Here is an 18284-nt window from a genome sequence, read left to right as displayed (position 1 = left end):
CGGCTTGCCCATCCAGAGCAATGTGTTGCCCAACGGCTGCATCGGGTTGCCAGAGCGGCTGCAGGGAGCTGCCCGCGTAGAACCCGGTTACTGAGCACCCTGCGCCAGCGGCAACGCTGCCCTGGTTCTGTGACACAGAGGGCACTGGGGATGCTGCAGTGTCTGGCAGTGCTGCCACCCAACCTGACAGCACAGCACTGAGTAGCAGCCCCCCCCACACACCCCCAAGCCTCTGCAGGGTGAGTATGTCCCTGAACTGGGAGGGAAAAAAACGGGTCATTCTCCTAATCCCCCTCCATATCTCTTCTGTCCTCTAAACGTACCCAGATGAGGTGGTCGGGGCTCCTGTCGTGTGTCCGTGTTCAGGGGTGGCACAAAGTGTCGCCCTGGGATGGCTTATCCCAAGGGGGATGCAGGGGCATTTATTTCAGCTGGAAATGCAGGGAAAAGTAGCCCTGGGACGTTCCCAAGGGGTTTTCCCTCCCTTTCCTAAACGTGTGTCTGTCAGTATCTGAAAGGGCAGAGTTTATTTGTGGGGGTGGGAGCCAGGGAAGCTGCCTCCCACCCTCCCAAGGCTGTTTCTCAGGTATAAAGCGGCACGGAGCTAGGGAAAGTGCCGTCATTTATCACTAGCCGGGACAAAAGGGCTGAAGGGAGCGGTTTGTGGGAAGCGGCACACACGGTGGTTTCTGTTGGACCTGAGCGCAGACATTTCGTCCTCGGTTCTGCCAAACTGCCTCGGAGGGTCGTGTTTGCGAAAGCTTCTTTTTCTGCTAAATTTGAGGGTGTGAGTTTCCCGCTGCCTGTCCCACAGCCACTCCCATCAGGGATCTTGCTGTAGCACACCCGTGTCCTCATCTTCCCCTGGGGCTCCGAGCCAGGCTGGGAGCAGTGGGGACGGGACGGTGTTAGGGGAAGGACACGTCAGGCTGGCTACAACAGCCGTATTGAGGGACTTATTCCTGCCCGTGGGTGACACTTGTAACCTCACAAGAGCTTCGTACCGAGCACCACGTACCCCTCCGGAGTGTTTGTCCTCAGATGAGGTGTGTTTGGTGGCCCCCTGCCTTATCTTGCTGATAACCATTGATTGACAGCCTCAAGCTGGAGAGGACAATATGCAATTCTTGGTAGCAAAATCTTCATGTGTGGCCATTCCTCCTAGGGCTACTGCAAGGCTGGTGTTTCCCAAGCGCTCTGAAAAGACTGTGGGCCATCTCCTTCCCACGCACACTGATCTTACACCAGGTGAGCCATCGACACCTTTCCTCCTTTGCAAGGCAAGAGGCGGCCCTTCTTTTGAGGCTGAAATAGGGGTGTGGGGGGGTCAAATTTGGATATAGTCCTGCAAAGCTCAGCTCACCTGCAGGCTCCTCACTCCAGCATTTAAGGCAAGGGAAGATAGAGGGGGTGAGGATGGAGTCCCTCACCCACCCACAAATGGCGCTGGGCCGGTAGCAGATGTGTGTCCAAAAGGGACGCAGCTCTCGGGGCTGGGAATGGAACTTTTACAGAGAAAATGACCTCTGGAGTATCAGAAGATCAGCAGATACGCCAGCCAAAAGAAACAAAGGAACAGCAGAGAAGGAGCAACTCCAGTTTGACTGGATTGACAGATTTAAGGAAAAGGAAGGCACGGTATCTGTCATTCTCCTTACGGCCGTGATTTGTTTTTCTCCGCCTTCCAAGACCTGATGCTAGAAACTAACAACCAAGTCAAACGCTTTTATATACAAATGTTTGGGATGCTGTCAGGAGGGATTTGTTTTCAAGGGGTTTAGGCCTGTTCAGGCGCTGTGAGGGCGCTCTGTGCGTCGCTGTTTGTGTTTGAAGTTGCAGGTGTTGCTGTAAGAAGTAAGGCAAGTGCAGGAGGTTGCTGAGGTTGTCCTCTCTCTCCTCCTCTGTGCAGGACACGGACGGGACAGACGAATAGCAGCGGTCGAGCATGGAGTCTGTCGGCTCTCCCTTACCAGCAAAGTTCGCCCATCCCAGAGCCATACCCACCAGGTTTCTCCCTGCCATCCACACCATGGCATCAAGCTATAAGAACCGATTTCCTTACCGCCCCTTGCCTCAGAGCTACAGCCTCCCCTGGATGCCCAGCACCTACTACAAAACGGCTGCCAGCAAACCAACTTTGGCTGCCTTTTCCAAGAGTTCCCAGGGGATAACTGCCGGCGAGAAGCTTCCATCTGTTTCCACCAGAACCACCGTCTTCACCCAGTACACCCCTGAAGACTGGTACAAGTCCAACGTGACCAATTACAGGGAGTCGGAGACCTCCCAGAAGAACGCGGAGCGCCTGAGAGCCGATACCTCCCGCATCATTGACCACAAATACCAGCAGACCAAGAAAACGCAAGCAGAAAGCACCAAAAACCTGGGAGTGCGCGCCAATGACATCGCGTTTTGGAAATCGGAGCTCTGCCACGAGCTAGATGAGGTGATCGGGGAGACCAACGCGCTCACAGAGGTGAAGACCAGGCTGGAGAGAGCCTTGGCCGAGGCGGAGGCCCCTCTCCGGGTAAGCACCCGTCCCGGCGCGCTGCAAGCTGTAGCCTACTGCTGAAACATCTGCAGCCCTTCAAACGTCTCATTAAGTTTCACTGCAGCTCCAGAACGTCTAGAAAGTTGTTATTAAGAGGCCATTAGTTAAGTTAGTAGTAAACAAACCCCCCTTGCCATCTGCTGGATCCCCTATCAGCACAGGCTGAGCACGTCAGAGCAGCATTTGCTTAACTCAATATTTTTAGACACGGTACATCCAGAGTCCTGATTTGGGAGACAAAAGCCCGTGTCTTACCACGAGGCTCTGGCGAGGTGGGCGTCATGGCTGACACAGGTCCCCCGTTTCAGCTGTGGCTGCACCAGGGACACATCTGCTAAACCAGCTGCCCCGGGCCACTTTTTTCCCTCTCTTGTCATCTCCGTGCCCACCTAGAATTTCTTTTCTTACATTATTGGAGATGGGGATGGTCCCCATAGAGAGCCCTGCCCCTGCAGCCAGCGGTGATGGCGTGTCCCCAACAGGTCGCTCAGGAGTGCTTACTTCACCAGGAGAAGAGGATGGGCATCGACCTGGTCCACGACAACGTGGAGGAACAGCTCTTAACAGTAAGTTGGGCAACTCAGATCATGCGTTGAAGCTATTTTGACTGGATTTCAAAGTTATGGGATTTGGAGCACTGATCACCTGCCTCCAGCAGCCGGAGCTTCACAAAGGCAATGGGTTTGTGCTGAAGTCAAGTGAGCTGAGAGCAACACACTTCCTCCGGTGGAGCTGAATGTGTCTCAGAAATTCAGCCTGGGCATTTACACCGAAGTCAAGTCCATCTCCTCTTGTCCCGTACGGATGGGATTCCTCCTGGGGAGGAAAACATTTTGGGAGCAAAAAGGGCAGGTGCTGATCTGGGGACGGAGGTGTGTAGTGGTCCAGGGAATCGCTCTGCCTCTCCACACCAGGATGTGTCCCTGTCCGTGCAGTGGGACTAACCACCGCTTGACACTGAGGTCAAGGTGAAAAAATCCTTATTGACCCACCCTGAAAGGGAACGCAAAGGCCGTGGCTGCAGCCACAGCACCCTTCTGTCCCCCCCAGGGCGCTGGGCGCAGGCTCAGCTGCGAGTTTTCCTGCCTGTTTGCTTTGGGCAGGAAGACAAGCAGGCAAGTTCTTGCTGTGTGCAGGGTTGGAGAGGTGCAAGGGGAGGAGTGTGACCAGGACGAGTGAGTATGGACACTGATGGGGTCCTCTTTTGCCTTTGCCCAGGAAGTCGATGTCATCAGGTCGTGCCAGGAGAAGATGCAGCAGTTCCTGGACAAGGCCAAAGCCCAGATCACGTAAGGAGGAGCTCCTTCTCTCATGTCGGAGGGCTGATGTGCATTTGTGGTCACAGCAGAAGCCCAGCAGAACCCCAGCAGATGTGAACCCCCAGAAGAACCCCGTCTCTCCCCACACCCCACAGGCGTAAAGCCCATGGAGGCTCTATGGCATGCGGGCGGTGATGCTCGTGGGAGGACAGAGCTGCGCGGGGGGCCGGGAGCTGCTGTGGGGAGTGGAACGGGGAGGAAGCCATTCCACCCGTACATCCCCACCGATGGCTGCTGTTTGCATGTTGAAGGTCCAACCGGGCGGCCCAGCAGAATCTGGAGAAGGATCTGGCCAACAAGCAGGTGGCCCACCGGATCGACGACAGGTGCCACCACCTGATGAACACCTCCCAGGGCATCAGTTACTACCGAGGGGTGGAGCAGGTCGATGCCACGTGAGTGCACGCTGTCGGTCCCCAGCAGCAAGCTGTCCCCGGGATACGCGGTGCCTCTCCCTGGCAGGGAGCTGCTTGTCCCCAACCCAGATCCATCCCGCCTGGAGACACCTCCCTCAGAGCGGTCATTTCTCTCCGCTCCTCGGAAAGGGAGCACAACCCTCTGCTGACAGTTGGATGCCAAACATCCAGAGGGTGAAAGCCAGTCCCACCTCATTAAACATTCTACCAGGGGTTGAGAGATCAGCCTGCCAATTAATTCAGCGGAGCACCTCTGCTGAAACAGCTCACTAAGTTTATGCATATTTTCAAAGATGTGTCTTAGTTGTTGCTAGGCGATGTTTATACTTTTCAAGGACTCTCTTCAGCTTCCCATAGAAGTGAGGAGGAGCATAGGCAGAACAAGGGAAAGGCCAACGGAATATTCCGTACCATAGATGCCATGCTCAGGATATAAATGGGGGTTGGTGCGGGGTGGGAATATGCGGTCGGGGCTCGGGAAGGTGCCAGTTCACTGGGTGGTGAGAGTGACTTCTCTCATTATTATTATTATTATTATTATTATTATTATTATTATTATTATTATTATTATTGGTTTCTGTTACTGTTCTATTAAACTGTCCTTATCTCCACCCACGAGTTTTTCCCTTTCCCTTTCCCCTCCTTTTCTCCCTCTTCTCCCTTCTGGGGGGAAGGGGGAGAACTGCACCAGCGCATGCGTGGTCCTGGCTGCTGGCTGGGGTTAAACTATGACATACAGTCCAATTAAAAGTGTAGATTTAAGCTATAGTTAATCCACGCTGCTCCCTGGCAGGGTCCATGCCTGCCCACATCCAGCTTACTGGGGGCCTCTCCTTTTCCCCGCCAGGATCTCGGTGCCGCAGTCCTGGGCCAAGTTCACCAACGACAACATCCTCCGCTCCCAGAGCGAGCGGGCGGCCTCCGCCAAGCTGCGGGATGACATCGAGAACCTGCTGGCGGTGACGGACAGCCAGATGTGGCGGCAGTTCAACGCCGTGAACGGCGCCTTCACCAACCGCATCGCCGAGACGGCCGATGCCAAGAGAAAGATTCAGACCCACCTGGCCAAGGTAGCCTGAACCCCTCCCTTTTGGTGTGACACTGTCACTTCCCGGTGACACCTCCAAAGCGCGACCCTCCACGCAGACCTGGCCCCAGCAGAGGAACGGTCACCACAAGAACCTGGTTATAGCATCATTTAGAATCATGGAGTCATAGGATGTGTTGGGTGTGAAGGGACCTCTCAAGGCCACCTAGTCCAACCCCCCTGCAGTCAGCAGGGACATCTTCAACTGGACCAAGTTGCTCAGAGCCTCATCCAGCCTGGCCTTGAATGTCTCCAGGGATGGGGCCTCCCCCACCTCTCTGGGCAACCTGGGCCAGTGTCTCACCACCCTCAGTGCAAAGAACTTCTGCCTAATGTCTCATCTAAACCCGCCCTGCTCTAGTTGAAACCATTGCCCCTCGTCCTCTCGCTACATGCCCTTGCAAACAGCCCCTGCCCAGCTTTCTTGGGGACTTTCTTCTTGGAGCAGGATGAGTTGGCAGTGTAATTTCATCCCAAGGGATACTGCCCGTTGCTCATCCCAGCTGACAGCCTGCTAGCACAGGGATTTCCAGCAGAAAATGCCAGCGCTACTTGCATCAGCGCTAGTTACTTCAGAGGCGCTGGCTGCCCTGCAGAAGGGCTTTACTGGGACTCTGCTGGGGTGTCTGCTGTGGGGTTTGCAGCTTTGCTGCTCCTCCAAGGACGTGTTTTCGGTCTCAGCACTCTGTGGTGGCTGCACAGGTATCGGTGTGTTTGCTCCGCCAAGCAGATGAAGTGGAGATCAGCCATGGGCAGCAGGCTCGCACCACTGGCTCTCATGGAAAGCTTCCTGAAAAGTGCTCGGCACAGATTAACCGAGCAGAAACTGGGCTTGCAGCATCGCGGGCTGGTGCCCCATCCTTCAGCGAGCATCCACCAAAAACCTGCCCTCTGTTAGTTGCTAGTGATGGACGATCAGTTCCTGCAAGCAGTAATTTTGGGGAGCGGGTAATTCAGTAGATCCGTCACTGCTCCAAAACCTCCTCTGATGTGACAGCAAGAGCAAAGAGAGGCTTTTCCCCGCAGAGAAATGGCTGCTGGATCTGTGCCTCCATCTATGGCAGAGTGAGAGCAGTCTGAGCCCGGGGTCTGCTAATTGAACTTGGTTTTTTTCTGCAGATGGATGGCAGAAAAGGGAAATCACGTTGCCGCTGGAGAATACATTTTTTAAATTTATGCATGTGTTTCTTTCTTACGCCAGACAGTGCAGGAAATATTCCAGACCGAGAGGAATATAGAAGCCATCCAAAAGGCCATTAGGGACCAGGGGCCTCCATTAAAGGTGGCTCAGACCCGGCTGGACGAGCGCACTCGGAGGCCAAACATGGAGCTGTGCCGGGACACTGCCCAGCTGCGGTAAGGCAGGAGCGCGGGGCCGGCGGGGACCTCGAGGGCTCACGGGTGGTAGCACTCGGGAGCATCGCTGGATGACAAAATTAATCATGGGGGGTTGGTTCTTTTCCCTAAAGAGTCCTTCCAGAAGTGCACCGACATAATTAAAAGCAATGAGCGGGTATCCCAGCCTTTGGGTGCTGGGAGAGCTCTGCGCCCACAACGGAGGCTGTACCCCATGGCCGGGGGCGGCCTGATGCCACCCCATGAGGGGCTGGATTTTTCCTACTTGCGTCAACCCCATCTTCTCTCCTGCCTGCTTCCCGGAGGCTGGATGGGCTCAGGTTTGAAGGACAAGCCCTTTACTCTCCAACAGGCTCATGCTGAGAGCTCTTAGGTCCTTCCTTTGGGGTAACCGCAAGGGTGCAGCTGCTGTGCAAGGTGCTGTGTCCAGTGCTGGGTTCCCCGCTTCCAGAAGGACAGGGAACTGCTGGAGAGGGGACACCAAAGGGCTACCAAGAGGATGAGGGGACTGGAACACCTCTCTTGTGAAGAAAGGCTGAGGGATTTGGGTCTCTTCAGGCTGGAAGAAAGACGCCTGAGGGGGCACCTTCTCAACGCTTATCAATACTGAAAGGGGGGGTGTCAGGAGGATGGGGCCAGGCTCTTTTCAGTGGTGCCCGGGGACAGGACAAGGGGTAACGGGCACAAACTTGACCATAGGGAGTTCCACCTAAACAGGAGGAGGAACTTCTTTGCTGTGAGGGTGGCAGAGCCCTGGCCCAGGCTGCCCCGAGAGGAGGGGGAGTCTCCAACTTTCCAAACCCGCCTGGAGGCGTTCCTGTGCCACCTGCTGTGGGTGACCCTGCTCTGGCAGGGGGTTGGACTGGGTGATCTCCAGAGGTCCCTGCCAGCCCCCGCCAGCCTGGGATTCTGTGCACCACACGGAGAAGCAGTGAGGGCTGTGCTCACCTCCCCTGGGGACACTGGAAATCCTGTCAAGGACAGAGGGAGCTCTTTGGCATTGCACCCCGAGGGGCTGTGGAGGATCAGGCACCCTGAACTTCACACCTCCTCCTGGGAGCCCGCTGGGGGAGGCTCCCTGGGAAGCCTTTTCAAAGCAATTTAAACCCAGCCCCAGAGCCTGTTTAGCATCTCTCACGCCATCCTTTGTTCCATCCTCCACTTGTTTCACCTTCGCTTTTAGCCTCTCCCAGCTGTCCTCTTTCGCTGCGCGTGCACCCGTGGGTGTGGGGAGGACACTTGCCCGGGGAAATCCAGGAGGGGGAGCCAAGAAACCCACAAAACCAAACAGGAACGGGAAACCACAGCTGCTTGTCCCTCTGCTTGGTGGCACCACCTGCTCTGGCAGACGCGGCTGCGCGTTGCCGAAGCCTTCGAGCAGACATTCACTGTGCCTCCCCGCCGAGACCCCCAGGAGCTCTGCCCTCAGCTTCCCCATGGATCTGACACAAACAGGGGGGGTCCGAGCGAGTCTGAGCGCGCTGAAGGGGGAAAACCCATGCCCCAGGGGCCCATCAGCAACGCCACGCTAGAAACCACACACGTGACGGGACTTCTAATGAGAGCTCCTTGCTGTTTTCCAGCCTTGTCAACGAGGTCCATGACATCCATGAGACGGTGCAGACTCTTCAGCAGCAGCTGAGAGACAGCCAGGACACCTTGCAAATGCTGGTTCGCACCAAAGCCATCCTGCAGCACGACCTGGCCGTCAAAGCCAACTCCCTGTTCATCGACCAGGAGAAGTGCATGGCGATGCGCAAGACCTTTCCCAGCACCGCGCGGCTGCTGGGTCCCATCTAGGCTGGGCTCAGCCCACCCCACGGCATCCGTAGCCAGAGTTATCAGTTTTCTCTATATGTTATAAATAGTACATGATTAACCTTCTACTTCCTGATGGAAGCCTGGCTACAAATTAAATTATCGCTTTGCATGTCACATGGTCTACCAGGAGTATTTTTTTTTTCCCTTTGGTTTGTCTCTTTCCACTGCTCTTTCACGGGGTGCCAGAAAGTAACTGAAAATATCCTGGATACAACTAAGAGTAAATCCACCCACGGGGATTCATTCCTACCCATTCGGTCTGTGATTTTAGGAGAAAAAGTGTCGTGTCCTCCTCCTTTGGAGTCTGATGTGGAAAAAGCACAGGGTGAAGCCATGTCTCAAATCACCTCCTTGTCCTCCATGGGCCTTAGCGTGGCTTTTAGGAGGATCTGCCCCATGACCTTCCCAGCCACAGAGGTGACGCCGACAGGTCCGTACCCTCCTTTCCACCCTTTTTACAAATGGGTGCAATGTTTCCTTTTTCCAGTGCCCGGGCACTTCACCTGATGCCATGACTTTTCAAATACCACCTTCTTCCAGGAACACCCCTTGATTCCTTTGGGGTATTGCACTGGTGTTTTCCTCCTGGCTCCTGTGACCTCAGGAGCCCCCGGCTCATCTCTCCAAGACTTCAAGTGTGAGGCAGCGTCACCAGCACGTCTCAGAGCAACAGGCCCTCGCTGGCACCCCGTCCCTCCAACCTTGGCATCGCATCCCACAGGGACAGCCCGATATTGTCCCCCTCTCCCTTCAAGCCTTGTTTAAAGCTCTGTCAATGAGCCCCGCTACCTCCTGAGCAAAGACCCTCTTCCCCCTTGGAGGTGGGTGGGGAGACCCTGGCCCAGGTTGCCCAGAGAGGTGGGGGAGGCCCCATCCCTGGAGACATTCAAGGCCAGGCTGCATGAGGCTCTGAGCAACCTGATCCAGTTGAAGATGTCCCTGCTGACTGCAGGGGGTTTGGACTAGATGGCCTTGAGAGGTCCCTTCCTACCCAACACATTCTGTAATTCTGTGTACTTTCTAACCACTTTTTTGGGGAAAATATGTCAAGGGTTCTCAAAAGAGGCAGTTAAAGCACTTTAGTTTCTGCAGAGCCCGTTTTGATGTTGGAAATAACAATGCCAATGATGTAAATTAGCTAGCAGGAATTTGGAGTGAGGGTCCCTGGGTGTGATGGTGCTGTTACCTGAAATAAAAGCTCTCGAAATCAAAAGTAGTTTAGAGAGGAAATACTGCTTTATTTGCCACCAGCCTGAACAGATCCTCCACAGGGAGGTCCTGCAGGCCCAGGTGCCAGAGCATGGCCAGCAGCAGTCTGCGGAGGGCCACAAAGTCGATGGCCCTGACCTTGGTCGTCCCGATGGCGACATCCAGCAGCTGGGCCAGGCTAAGCTGGGCCATGGCTGCCGCCGTCCCTGAAACGACAGAGGGACCTGAGCGGGACCTGAGCTCCTGGGGGAGTGGGAGAAAGAGCTGCCCAGGGGGCCCTTTCTGCCTGGGGGAGACTGGGATGGGTGGGAGGGATGGGCAGTCAAAGGCTTCCTCCTCCTCCCCTCGTCCTCGTCCTCCTCCCTGTCAGCGTCCTCCTTGTCCTCGTGCTTCTCCTCCTCCTCCTCCTCCTCCTCTGTTGCCTCCTAGCAGCAGAGTGGTCACAGCGGCGGTGGGACGGGTGACAAGGGACAATGCAGCGTCCCCCGTTGCTGGGCGACGCCCCGCCCCACTCCCGGCCGGTCCTTGGGATGGGGTTATCCACAGGCATGGGAGAGGCCGAGGGTCCCGGCTGCCTTTTCCACCTCCATCCCTGAGGCGCAGCTGGCGCAGGCTGATCTGTGGCCGCAGCCAGCGCAGCCCGAGCCCGGGCAGAGGCAGCTCCCTCGCAGGGCTGTCCCGGTCACTCAGCCCGCTCCGGTGACACGTCCCGCAGGAGACCAGGCCCCGCTGGGAACCACCACGAATATTTTTTTTTTGAGGAATCGAAGTGCAAGACAGATTTTACCTTCTCCCTTAGACACCAAAGACTGCTGGTGACAGCACCAACTCCCTTTGATTTCTAGCATCTTGCTCCAAAGCAAAGAGCCACAGAAGCAGGGAAAAAGAAACGCAAATAAACACGAGCTGCCAGACAAGCCTAGGAAGGATTCAAACACTGGGAAAATCTCTGAATCCGAGTGATCCGTCAGACAAGTACGTAGGAAAAGAATCAGCAAGAGCTTCTTTTCCCTTACAGCCCTCCAAGCCCGACCATTCCACAGAGAGGGCACTGCCATCTCCCTCCTTCGGTGAGGCACTCCAAGAGAGTTCCCAGGAAAGGAGGCGGGTGAGGAAGCAGGAAAGGGAGCAGAGAGTTGCTCTTCTAAAAGATACGAGAGATCCGTTTTCAGGCACTGGAGCAACAGCCACAGCTGGGCTCCGAGCATCCAGTGGGGCCAGGGGTTGCAGGCGTGGGACGCAGTTGGGATCCCCGGTGACTGGTCCAGCTGTTGCAGGTGGCTTGGGACCCCAAAAGCATCCGTGACCCACCTGATGCCCACCCTCTCCTTTTCCCGGCAGAAGGAGGTGCGGCAACCCCCAGCAACACGCCAGCCACACTGCCCAACTTCCCGGGTGCTCTGGACACGTTCTCCAAGCTGTGGACCTCGAAGAGCCTGCAGAGCATGAACAGCCCCATCCCCTCCATGGCCTGCTCCCCACGGGCAGCTGCAGCCCCTCTGGACATCCTCGCCCCATGGCCACCAGCCCACCTGGCCCCCGTGCCCCCCACCTGCCCCCCCCGCAAAGGCCCTGGCCACCATGGACGGCCAGAGACAAAGCTGGGTTGGTGAGGGGGGAGAATCGGGGGGTCTGGGCCAGTGTGTTGGGAGCGGGGAGTCCCCCAGAAACACACGGGAATCATTGTCTGGGTCTTGCTGTTATATTTAAGTAGAAGCCTCTCCTCTGGCTTCCAACATTCAGCACGGCTTCTTGCACAGCCCCCCCTGAACACCCCCTCACCCCGTCCTCCCTCCCTCTGCACCTCTGCCGGGCAGGGGGGAAGCAGAAGTGGGGGCTGTGATTTGTCAACGTGATGCCCCCCCCAGCCTGTGAGCACCGTTCCTGGCCCTTCCCTGGGCAAGAGGGGAGCTGGGGGGGTTTAGTTTTCAAATCAACCTCGCTTAAAACAAGAAACAAACCAGCCCACCCAAGACCCCAGTAAAAAACAGTTACAAGGTTTTTTATTATTTAAAGAAGAATTATTAATTTAATTATTTAATTAAGATTGATGAACTTAAAAAAAAAATGAAAAATCCCGTTCATAACACCAGCTGTTCCTGGCTGGCTGCCTGGGTGCTGGGTCCGTCCCGTGGGGCCCCTGCTCAGCAGGCAGCTGCTCGTCCAGCCGGTCCCTGCAGGTGTGGCCGTCCTTCCCCAGCAGATCCCTCACGTTGTGCTGGAAGGAGAGAGCGGGCTGGCTGAGCCCCGGGGCCGAACTCCGCATCTGGGGAAACTGAGGCACGGCTCCCCCAGATGCTCAGCATCTCCCTCCCAGCCTCAGTCGCCCCTTTTGCATCCCCACCATTGTTATTCCTACCTTGCCGGGGAGCAGGAGGGGCTGGAAGGCTGTGGGGGGCTGGAGGCAGTGCATGTGCTGCAGTGGGGTGGTGTCCTTGTGCGAGCCCCCGCAGCTGCGTGGCACGGTGGGGTCCCTGCCCTCGGCCGCTGGCGCCCTGTTGGACGGGGCACAGGGATGCTCAGTGCCCAGTACTGTGGCAGCCCGTGCTCCAGCCTGCTACGGCAGGGAGGGGGCCAGGGGGTGCTCCCCGGTGGTATCTGTCCCTTCCGTCTCCCCTCCCACTGCGGCAGGAGACCCTCCACCCGTCCAGCCATCCTGGATCTGCTCTTTCCCCACAGCTCCCCAAGCCCAAGTTCAGGCTGAGACCCGACAGAACTCGTCACGTGTGGCTTCAGCACCCTTGAGACAGAGACCTGGGCCAGGTGGGGCAGTGTGGGCAGGCTGTAAAACCCCACAGAGCGGGGGCAAGCACAGCTGCCCCTGCGCAGCACATCTCTGCTCCCCTGCCCTGCCCAAGCCCCCCTGGAAGCCTCCGCCCCCACCCTGCTCGGGGCAGCGTCCTCAAATTCACAGGCTTGTACCCCATGGCACCTCCATCCCCGCTCTTCCCCCTGGGGAGGGCTCCCTGGGTCCCTGCTGCCGGGCAAGGCTGCGACGGGGCTTGGCAGGGTCGCACCCCCTAGGCAGACACCCGCACCCCCGTGCCAGCACCCGTCTCCCCAGTCCCACCCACGGTGCCGGGTCCTACTCGGGGCCAAGCAGCCGCATGCTGGGGGGCCGGTCCCAGGACAGGCTGTGGACATGGCTCAGCAGCTACTTTGTCAGCATGCCCACGGATCGCTGGGAAATTGTTCTCGTGCCAGGGAGCACGTGGGCACCAGTCGGGGAGCCAGAGGGACCGGGGCGAGCGTTGTGCCTGCAGCCACCACTGACCCCATCGCACTCACTCCTTAATCCCAGCGGCATCCTCAGCCCCTGGCTGCGGCGCCTTCTCCTGGAGCTGCCCCACGATCCTCTTGCCGTGCTCCTCCAGCTGCTGCCGGAAAGCCCCCAGCTCCAGGCGGTCCAGCTGTGGATGGGTGCACACCCTCAGCCAGCCGCCCCGCGATGGGACATCATTGTCCCCGGGGGGGACAGCTGGGAGGGGAGGGCCCTTGCAGGCAGGCCGCCATAGGCCCCCAAGGCCCGATGGTGCCAGTTTTGTGTGGTGGGGACAAGCCAACCCTCACCTTGGAGGCCGTCTCTTCACTGAACTGTTGCTGGACCTTCTCCTGGCCTATAACCTGGCTCAGCAGCTCCTCAATCGCGTCATTCAGCCGCTTCGTGCTTGTGTTAAACTCGCTGAAGTTGACATTGGTGGCCAGGGCTGTCTCTGCTTTCTAGCAAGAGGGAAAGGCAGGAGAGCGGTGGGGAAAGGACGGCGGTACGATGGGCAGGGCCAGGTCGTGTCGGGAGGAGAGGGAGAAGCAGCTACATGGCCCTGCTCGTCCCATCACCCCCGTGGGCTTGGTCCCAGCAGCCAAAGGGACCTGGGGGGAAAGAGCAGGACCCGGCGAGGGAAATCCTGGAAATCCTCCCTCCCATCGGCTGGTTCTGTCACCGAGCACCCAAGGGACCAGGGGTGTTTGTCACCCTGCCTGGGACCCCCTTGGCTGGTGCTGTGGCCCCTCAAGGGTGTAGCACAGCAACTCCCAGCACCGGGTCCTCCTTGTCTGCTTTCTCCTTCTCCAGCCTCTCCAGGGCCTGGAACGGAGCCTTCCCATGCAGACAGCACCCCATGATGCCACGGCAGGGTCAGAGCTGCCTCCCAGCCAGCCCAGAACACTGGCCTCCTCGGCTTCTCAAACTCCTCCAGGAAAGGCATTTGGAAGCTGTGCAGGGCTGCGAGCAGGTTGGCAGGGGGACAAACGGCTTGTGGTGCCCAGCCTGGGCTCTGCCTGGAGGATGCTCTGACCCCACAGGGCTTTCAGCCACCTACCTCGGTATCTTTGTGCTCCTGGTGACTGTCAGCCAGGACGTCCCCCACGACGGAGCTGAGTTTCTCATAGTCCCCTTGTACCTGCACCGTGGTGGCCTGGGTGCTCTTCAGCAGTTCTTCATCCTGCTTCAGGGAGGAAGGTGACGAGGCAGTGCCATGCAAGGGGGGAGTGGCTGCCCCGTGGGGACAGACCCAGGTTACTTGGCTGGTGGCCATGGGCTATCAGTGCCAGCAGGACATTTACACCAGACTGTAATTTCCTTCCATGCTGCTGACTTGTACAAGCCAGTCTGGGGGGCGGTGAGGGGCTCCCCCACGTTACAGCGAAGCACAACCAGCCGGGGGGTTCCTAGCAGCCCCCTGCCAAGCCCCCCACACCGGCCTCTCCCTACGTGGCTCCTCCTCGGCAGCTGCTTCACCACCTTGCCCCTGGCTGTGGCCGCAGGGTGGTGGTCTGGGGTCGAGGGGAGCATGGCTGAACCCTTGGGGTGGTGGTCTAGGTTCCCAGGGTTCCCTGGCTGTGTCCTAAGGGTGGTAGTCGGGGGTGCCAGGAACCATGGCTTTGTCCCCAGATCATGGTCTGGGTGCCCAGGGACCGTGGCTCTGTCCCCAGGGTGGTGGTCTGGGGTCAAGGGGACCCTGACTGCACCCTTGCAGCGGTGGTTTGCCTCACCAGCTTGCCCACCGCCTGCCAGGACATGAAGGTGTTCACCTTTTCCTGGAGCTTCTCATGGCGCTGGAGAAGCTGCCCCACCTTCGCTCTGGTGTCCGTGCTGGAGACGGGGCGTCCTGCCTGCGCCTCTGCCTCCTCCTGCCCCATGTGCTGTATCGCTCTCAGCTTGTGTTTCTGCAGGAAGGGGAGAAGGGATGGGCTCTGAGCTGGGATGGATGCAGCCAAGGAGCCCAGGTGCCCTGGAGGCTTGATGGCCCCAGCCAGTCCGGGGAGGCGCCACATCCAGCTCCTTCAGCTTGTGCTCTGTTTCCTGCAGTCCCAGGTCCTTCAGCTCCATCAGCTCCTGCTGATGGATAAATCCTGCTGATTTATCTCCTGCAGCATGGGCCTGGCCAGCAGGGGCACGGGCAGGCTTAGCCTCCACAGGGCCACTCAGGGGATGTCCCTTGTCCCTCAAGCCCTAATGCTCCCAGCCCCTCTGGCTCCCCTGCAACCCCCTCGGGTCCTTCTACCCCAGCTGCAGGAGGATCTGGGCGCTGACACCCACCTTCCCATCAGTTCCAGCCACCCCCACCTTTCCAAGGGCTTCGTCCAGTTGCCTGGTCTGGGAAGGGTGGTGCTGGCAGAGTCCGGGAGCAGCCCCCCGTATTGTCCAAGCAGTGTGGACCCCTGAAGAGGGAGTGTGTCTCTGGAAGCACCTAGGGGATGGGCAAGAGCCTCTACCCCTGAGATGCTGCTCTCATTCGCTTTGATCAGCGAGTTCTGCTGACCCCCCTCCTTCCCTCCCCAAGGAACAAAAACTCTGCCATTTTGGGGTCGCTATGCCCAAGAGCCTCCAACCGTCACATTGCCCACCACTCCTCGCCTGCTGACAAATGACTGGTCCAGCAGGGCACCTTCCCCAGTTGGCTCCCTCAGCAGCAGCGTCAGGAAGGTCTCTTCCACACACTCCAGGAACCCCCTAGACTGGTTCCTCTCTGCTGCTGTTTCCAGCAGCCATCTGACAAGTTGAAGGCCCCCAACAACAAGGACTAGCCATTGTGAGACTTCTCCCACCCACTTCTAGACTATTTCATCTGCCTTGTCATCCTGCTTGGCTGGCCTGGCACAGACTCCCCCCAGGGTATCTGCCTTGTTGGCCTTCCCCGATTCTTACCAATAAACCCCCAACCATCATTAAACTCCAGACAATCCAAACCCTCCCTAACATACAGCGCTACCCCAACGCCTCTCCCTCCTTGCCTGTCCCTCCTCCTGAACAGCCTGTAACCTTCAACAGCCACACTCCAGCCATGGGATTCATCCTGCCAAGTTTCAATAATGGCAACTAGGTTTAGCATTCTGGCAGCACAGTGGCTTCCAGCCTCTCCTGTTTGTTGCCCGTGCTGCAGGTGTTGGTGGAGCGGCACTTCAGCTGGGCTGTCGGCCATGTCACCTTCTTCGAGGAACGCCCCTAGGTTCCTTTGGGGTATTGGCACTGGTGTTTCCCTCTTGGCTCCTGGGACCTCGGCAGCCCCTGCCTCATCTCTCTATGACTGCAAGTGTGCGGCAGCGTCACCAAAGCGTCTCAGAGCAACAGGCTGCGGGCCCTCGCTGGCACCCTGCTCCTCCAACCTTGGCGTGTCGTCCCACAGCTTGTCACGGGCAAGCCTGATGCTGTCCCCCTCTCCCTTCAGGCCTAGTTTAAAGCTCTGTCAATCGGCCCCGCCAGCTCGTGAGCAAAGACCCTCTTCCCCCTTTGACAAAGGTGAACCCTGTAAGAAGTAACTAAAGGTGATTTGCTGATCGAACAAGTTAAGCAAGAGGAACGAACCCATTGTGGCAGTCTTGAGAACTCCCTGTTTTACCAGAAGAGACATGTCCACAACGTTATCTTGCTACACCAACATGGGAACTCCTGTTTGACAAAAAGCTTAACCACAATGTTATCAGAATGTATTGTTTTGAGCTGATTCTGTGACCAACATTTTATCTAAACTACCTCAAGCAAGAAGCTACGGAGGGGCGTACCGAAGATGTCGAAACCCGACCTCCGTGAAGATAAAAAGCGCTGCTCAGCTTGCTTGAATTTGCGAGCCTTTGGTGGAGCTGCGACTCCCCGGCCGCCCAGCACTGCTTTTGCCTTCCTACCTCAATAAATATTTATTGAATCTATTTCGGACTTGATTTATTTTAAATACAACTATAACAAACCCCATCTGACGCCAGGAAGCCTGGTGCCGTGCCGGCCATCCCACCATCGAAATGTTGCCATAGTGGACCCTCTGTTGCCCTCAGAAAGGAATCGCCTACGACTTTAACCCCTCTTTTCTTCCACGAGGTGGCCATGATACGTGGGGCAGGCCTTTCTGCCTCTGCCAGCACCTCCTCAGCCTGGCCGCAGCAGGATACAGGATCCCCTCCACACTGGGCATTTTCTAGCGGCCATTCCCGTTCCTGTCTCGGGGAGGGCAGAACACGGTTCCACCTGCCTCTCCCCGCCTCAGGCTCCCTGGCGCTCCTCAGCCCTTCTCACGGCCCTCGCAGCCCTGCCACCAGCCTGAGCAGATCGTCTCCCGTTCCCCCCCGCCGCGCCGCTGCCCTCTCGGCTGCCAGCCCTCTCGGGGACGGGCTCTGGCGCTCTCTGCAGCCCCAGCGCTGGCCGGGCCGCCGCCTCCCTCCCGCCGCCCGGGCGGACACCACACGGCGTCGCGGCGGGCCGGTCACGGCCGAGCTGCTGCCGCGCGGGGACGGCCCCGACTGACCACGCCCTCCCCGCGCGACAGGACGCCACGTCCCGTCTGGCGCGCGCCCCTTCCCGCCCTTTCCCCCCCCCGGCCCCGTCTGGCGCGCGCCGCTTCCCGCCCTTTTTCCCCGCTCCGAGTTGCGGGGACTCGTGCGCTGCGGGCTGAGGGAGAAGCGGGGAGCGGGGAGCCGGCGGGAGCGGCAGGGGGCAGAGGCGGCCATTTCTTCAGTGCTCGCCCACGGGACTTGGCACACTGTACTTTTATAGAGAACAAGTCCTGTGAGGAGCGGCTGAGGGAGCTGGGGTTGTTCAGCCTGCAGAAAAGGAGGCTGAGGGGAGACCTTCTCGCTCTGTCCAGCTGCCTGAAAGGAGGGCGTAGAGAGTTGGGGGTTGGTTTCTTCTCCCAAGTAAGAAGCGATAGGATGAGAGAAAATGGCCTCACGTTGCACCAGGGGAAGTTTAGGGTGGTTATTAGGAAAAATTTCTTCACAGAAAGGCTTACAAAGCATTGGAACAGGCTTCCCAGGGAAGTGGTGGCATCACCGTCCCTGGAGCTATTAAAAAGCTGGGCAGACGTGGTGCTGAGGGACATGGGTCAGTGGTGGTTTTGTCAGTGTTAGGTTGATGGTTGGACTCAATGACCTGAAAGATTCCTTCCAACCTAGGCATTTCTAGGATTCCCCAGCCGGGCTATGCGGATGGGACAGGGCTCGGCCGCTGCCCGCTCAGCCACCTGCTTGCTCGTCAGGAGGATTCTTCCTCCCGCTCTGGTTTTCCACACCAAAGGAGACAATCCCAGAGAACATGGCAG

General features: G+C 57.9%; 1 protein-coding gene across 1 annotated transcript; it reads left to right on the top strand.

Moving 5' to 3' along the window:
- The first annotated feature begins 1945 nt into the window (after positions 1–1945).
- LOC141751233 (tektin-3-like) lies at positions 1946–8526 on the top strand. Its single transcript, XM_074607650.1, has 7 exons — positions 1946–2524; positions 3031–3114; positions 3767–3837; positions 4119–4262; positions 5131–5353; positions 6572–6726; positions 8310–8526. Exons 1-7 carry the CDS (start codon positions 1946–1948, stop codon positions 8524–8526), a joined length of 1473 nt encoding a protein of 490 aa, XP_074463751.1.
- Positions 8527–18284: the final 9758 nt, after the last annotated feature.

Source organism: Larus michahellis, chromosome 14, assembly GCF_964199755.1.
Source record: "Larus michahellis chromosome 14, bLarMic1.1, whole genome shotgun sequence".
Classification (NCBI taxonomy): Eukaryota; Metazoa; Chordata; class Aves; order Charadriiformes; family Laridae; genus Larus; species Larus michahellis.
This window is presented reverse-complemented; position numbering and strand designations above follow the sequence as displayed.

Coding starts and splice junctions, on each gene's coding strand:
- LOC141751233 (XM_074607650.1), top strand. CDS start 1,946: ATGGAGTCTGTCGGCTCTCCCTTACCAGCAAAGTTCGCCCATCCCAGA. Junction 2,525..3,030: donor AGGCGGAGGCCCCTCTCCGG/GTAAGCACCCGT, acceptor TGTCCCCAACAG/GTCGCTCAGGAGTGCTTACT. Junction 4,263..5,130: donor GTGGAGCAGGTCGATGCCAC/GTGAGTGCACGC, acceptor TTTCCCCGCCAG/GATCTCGGTGCCGCAGTCCT.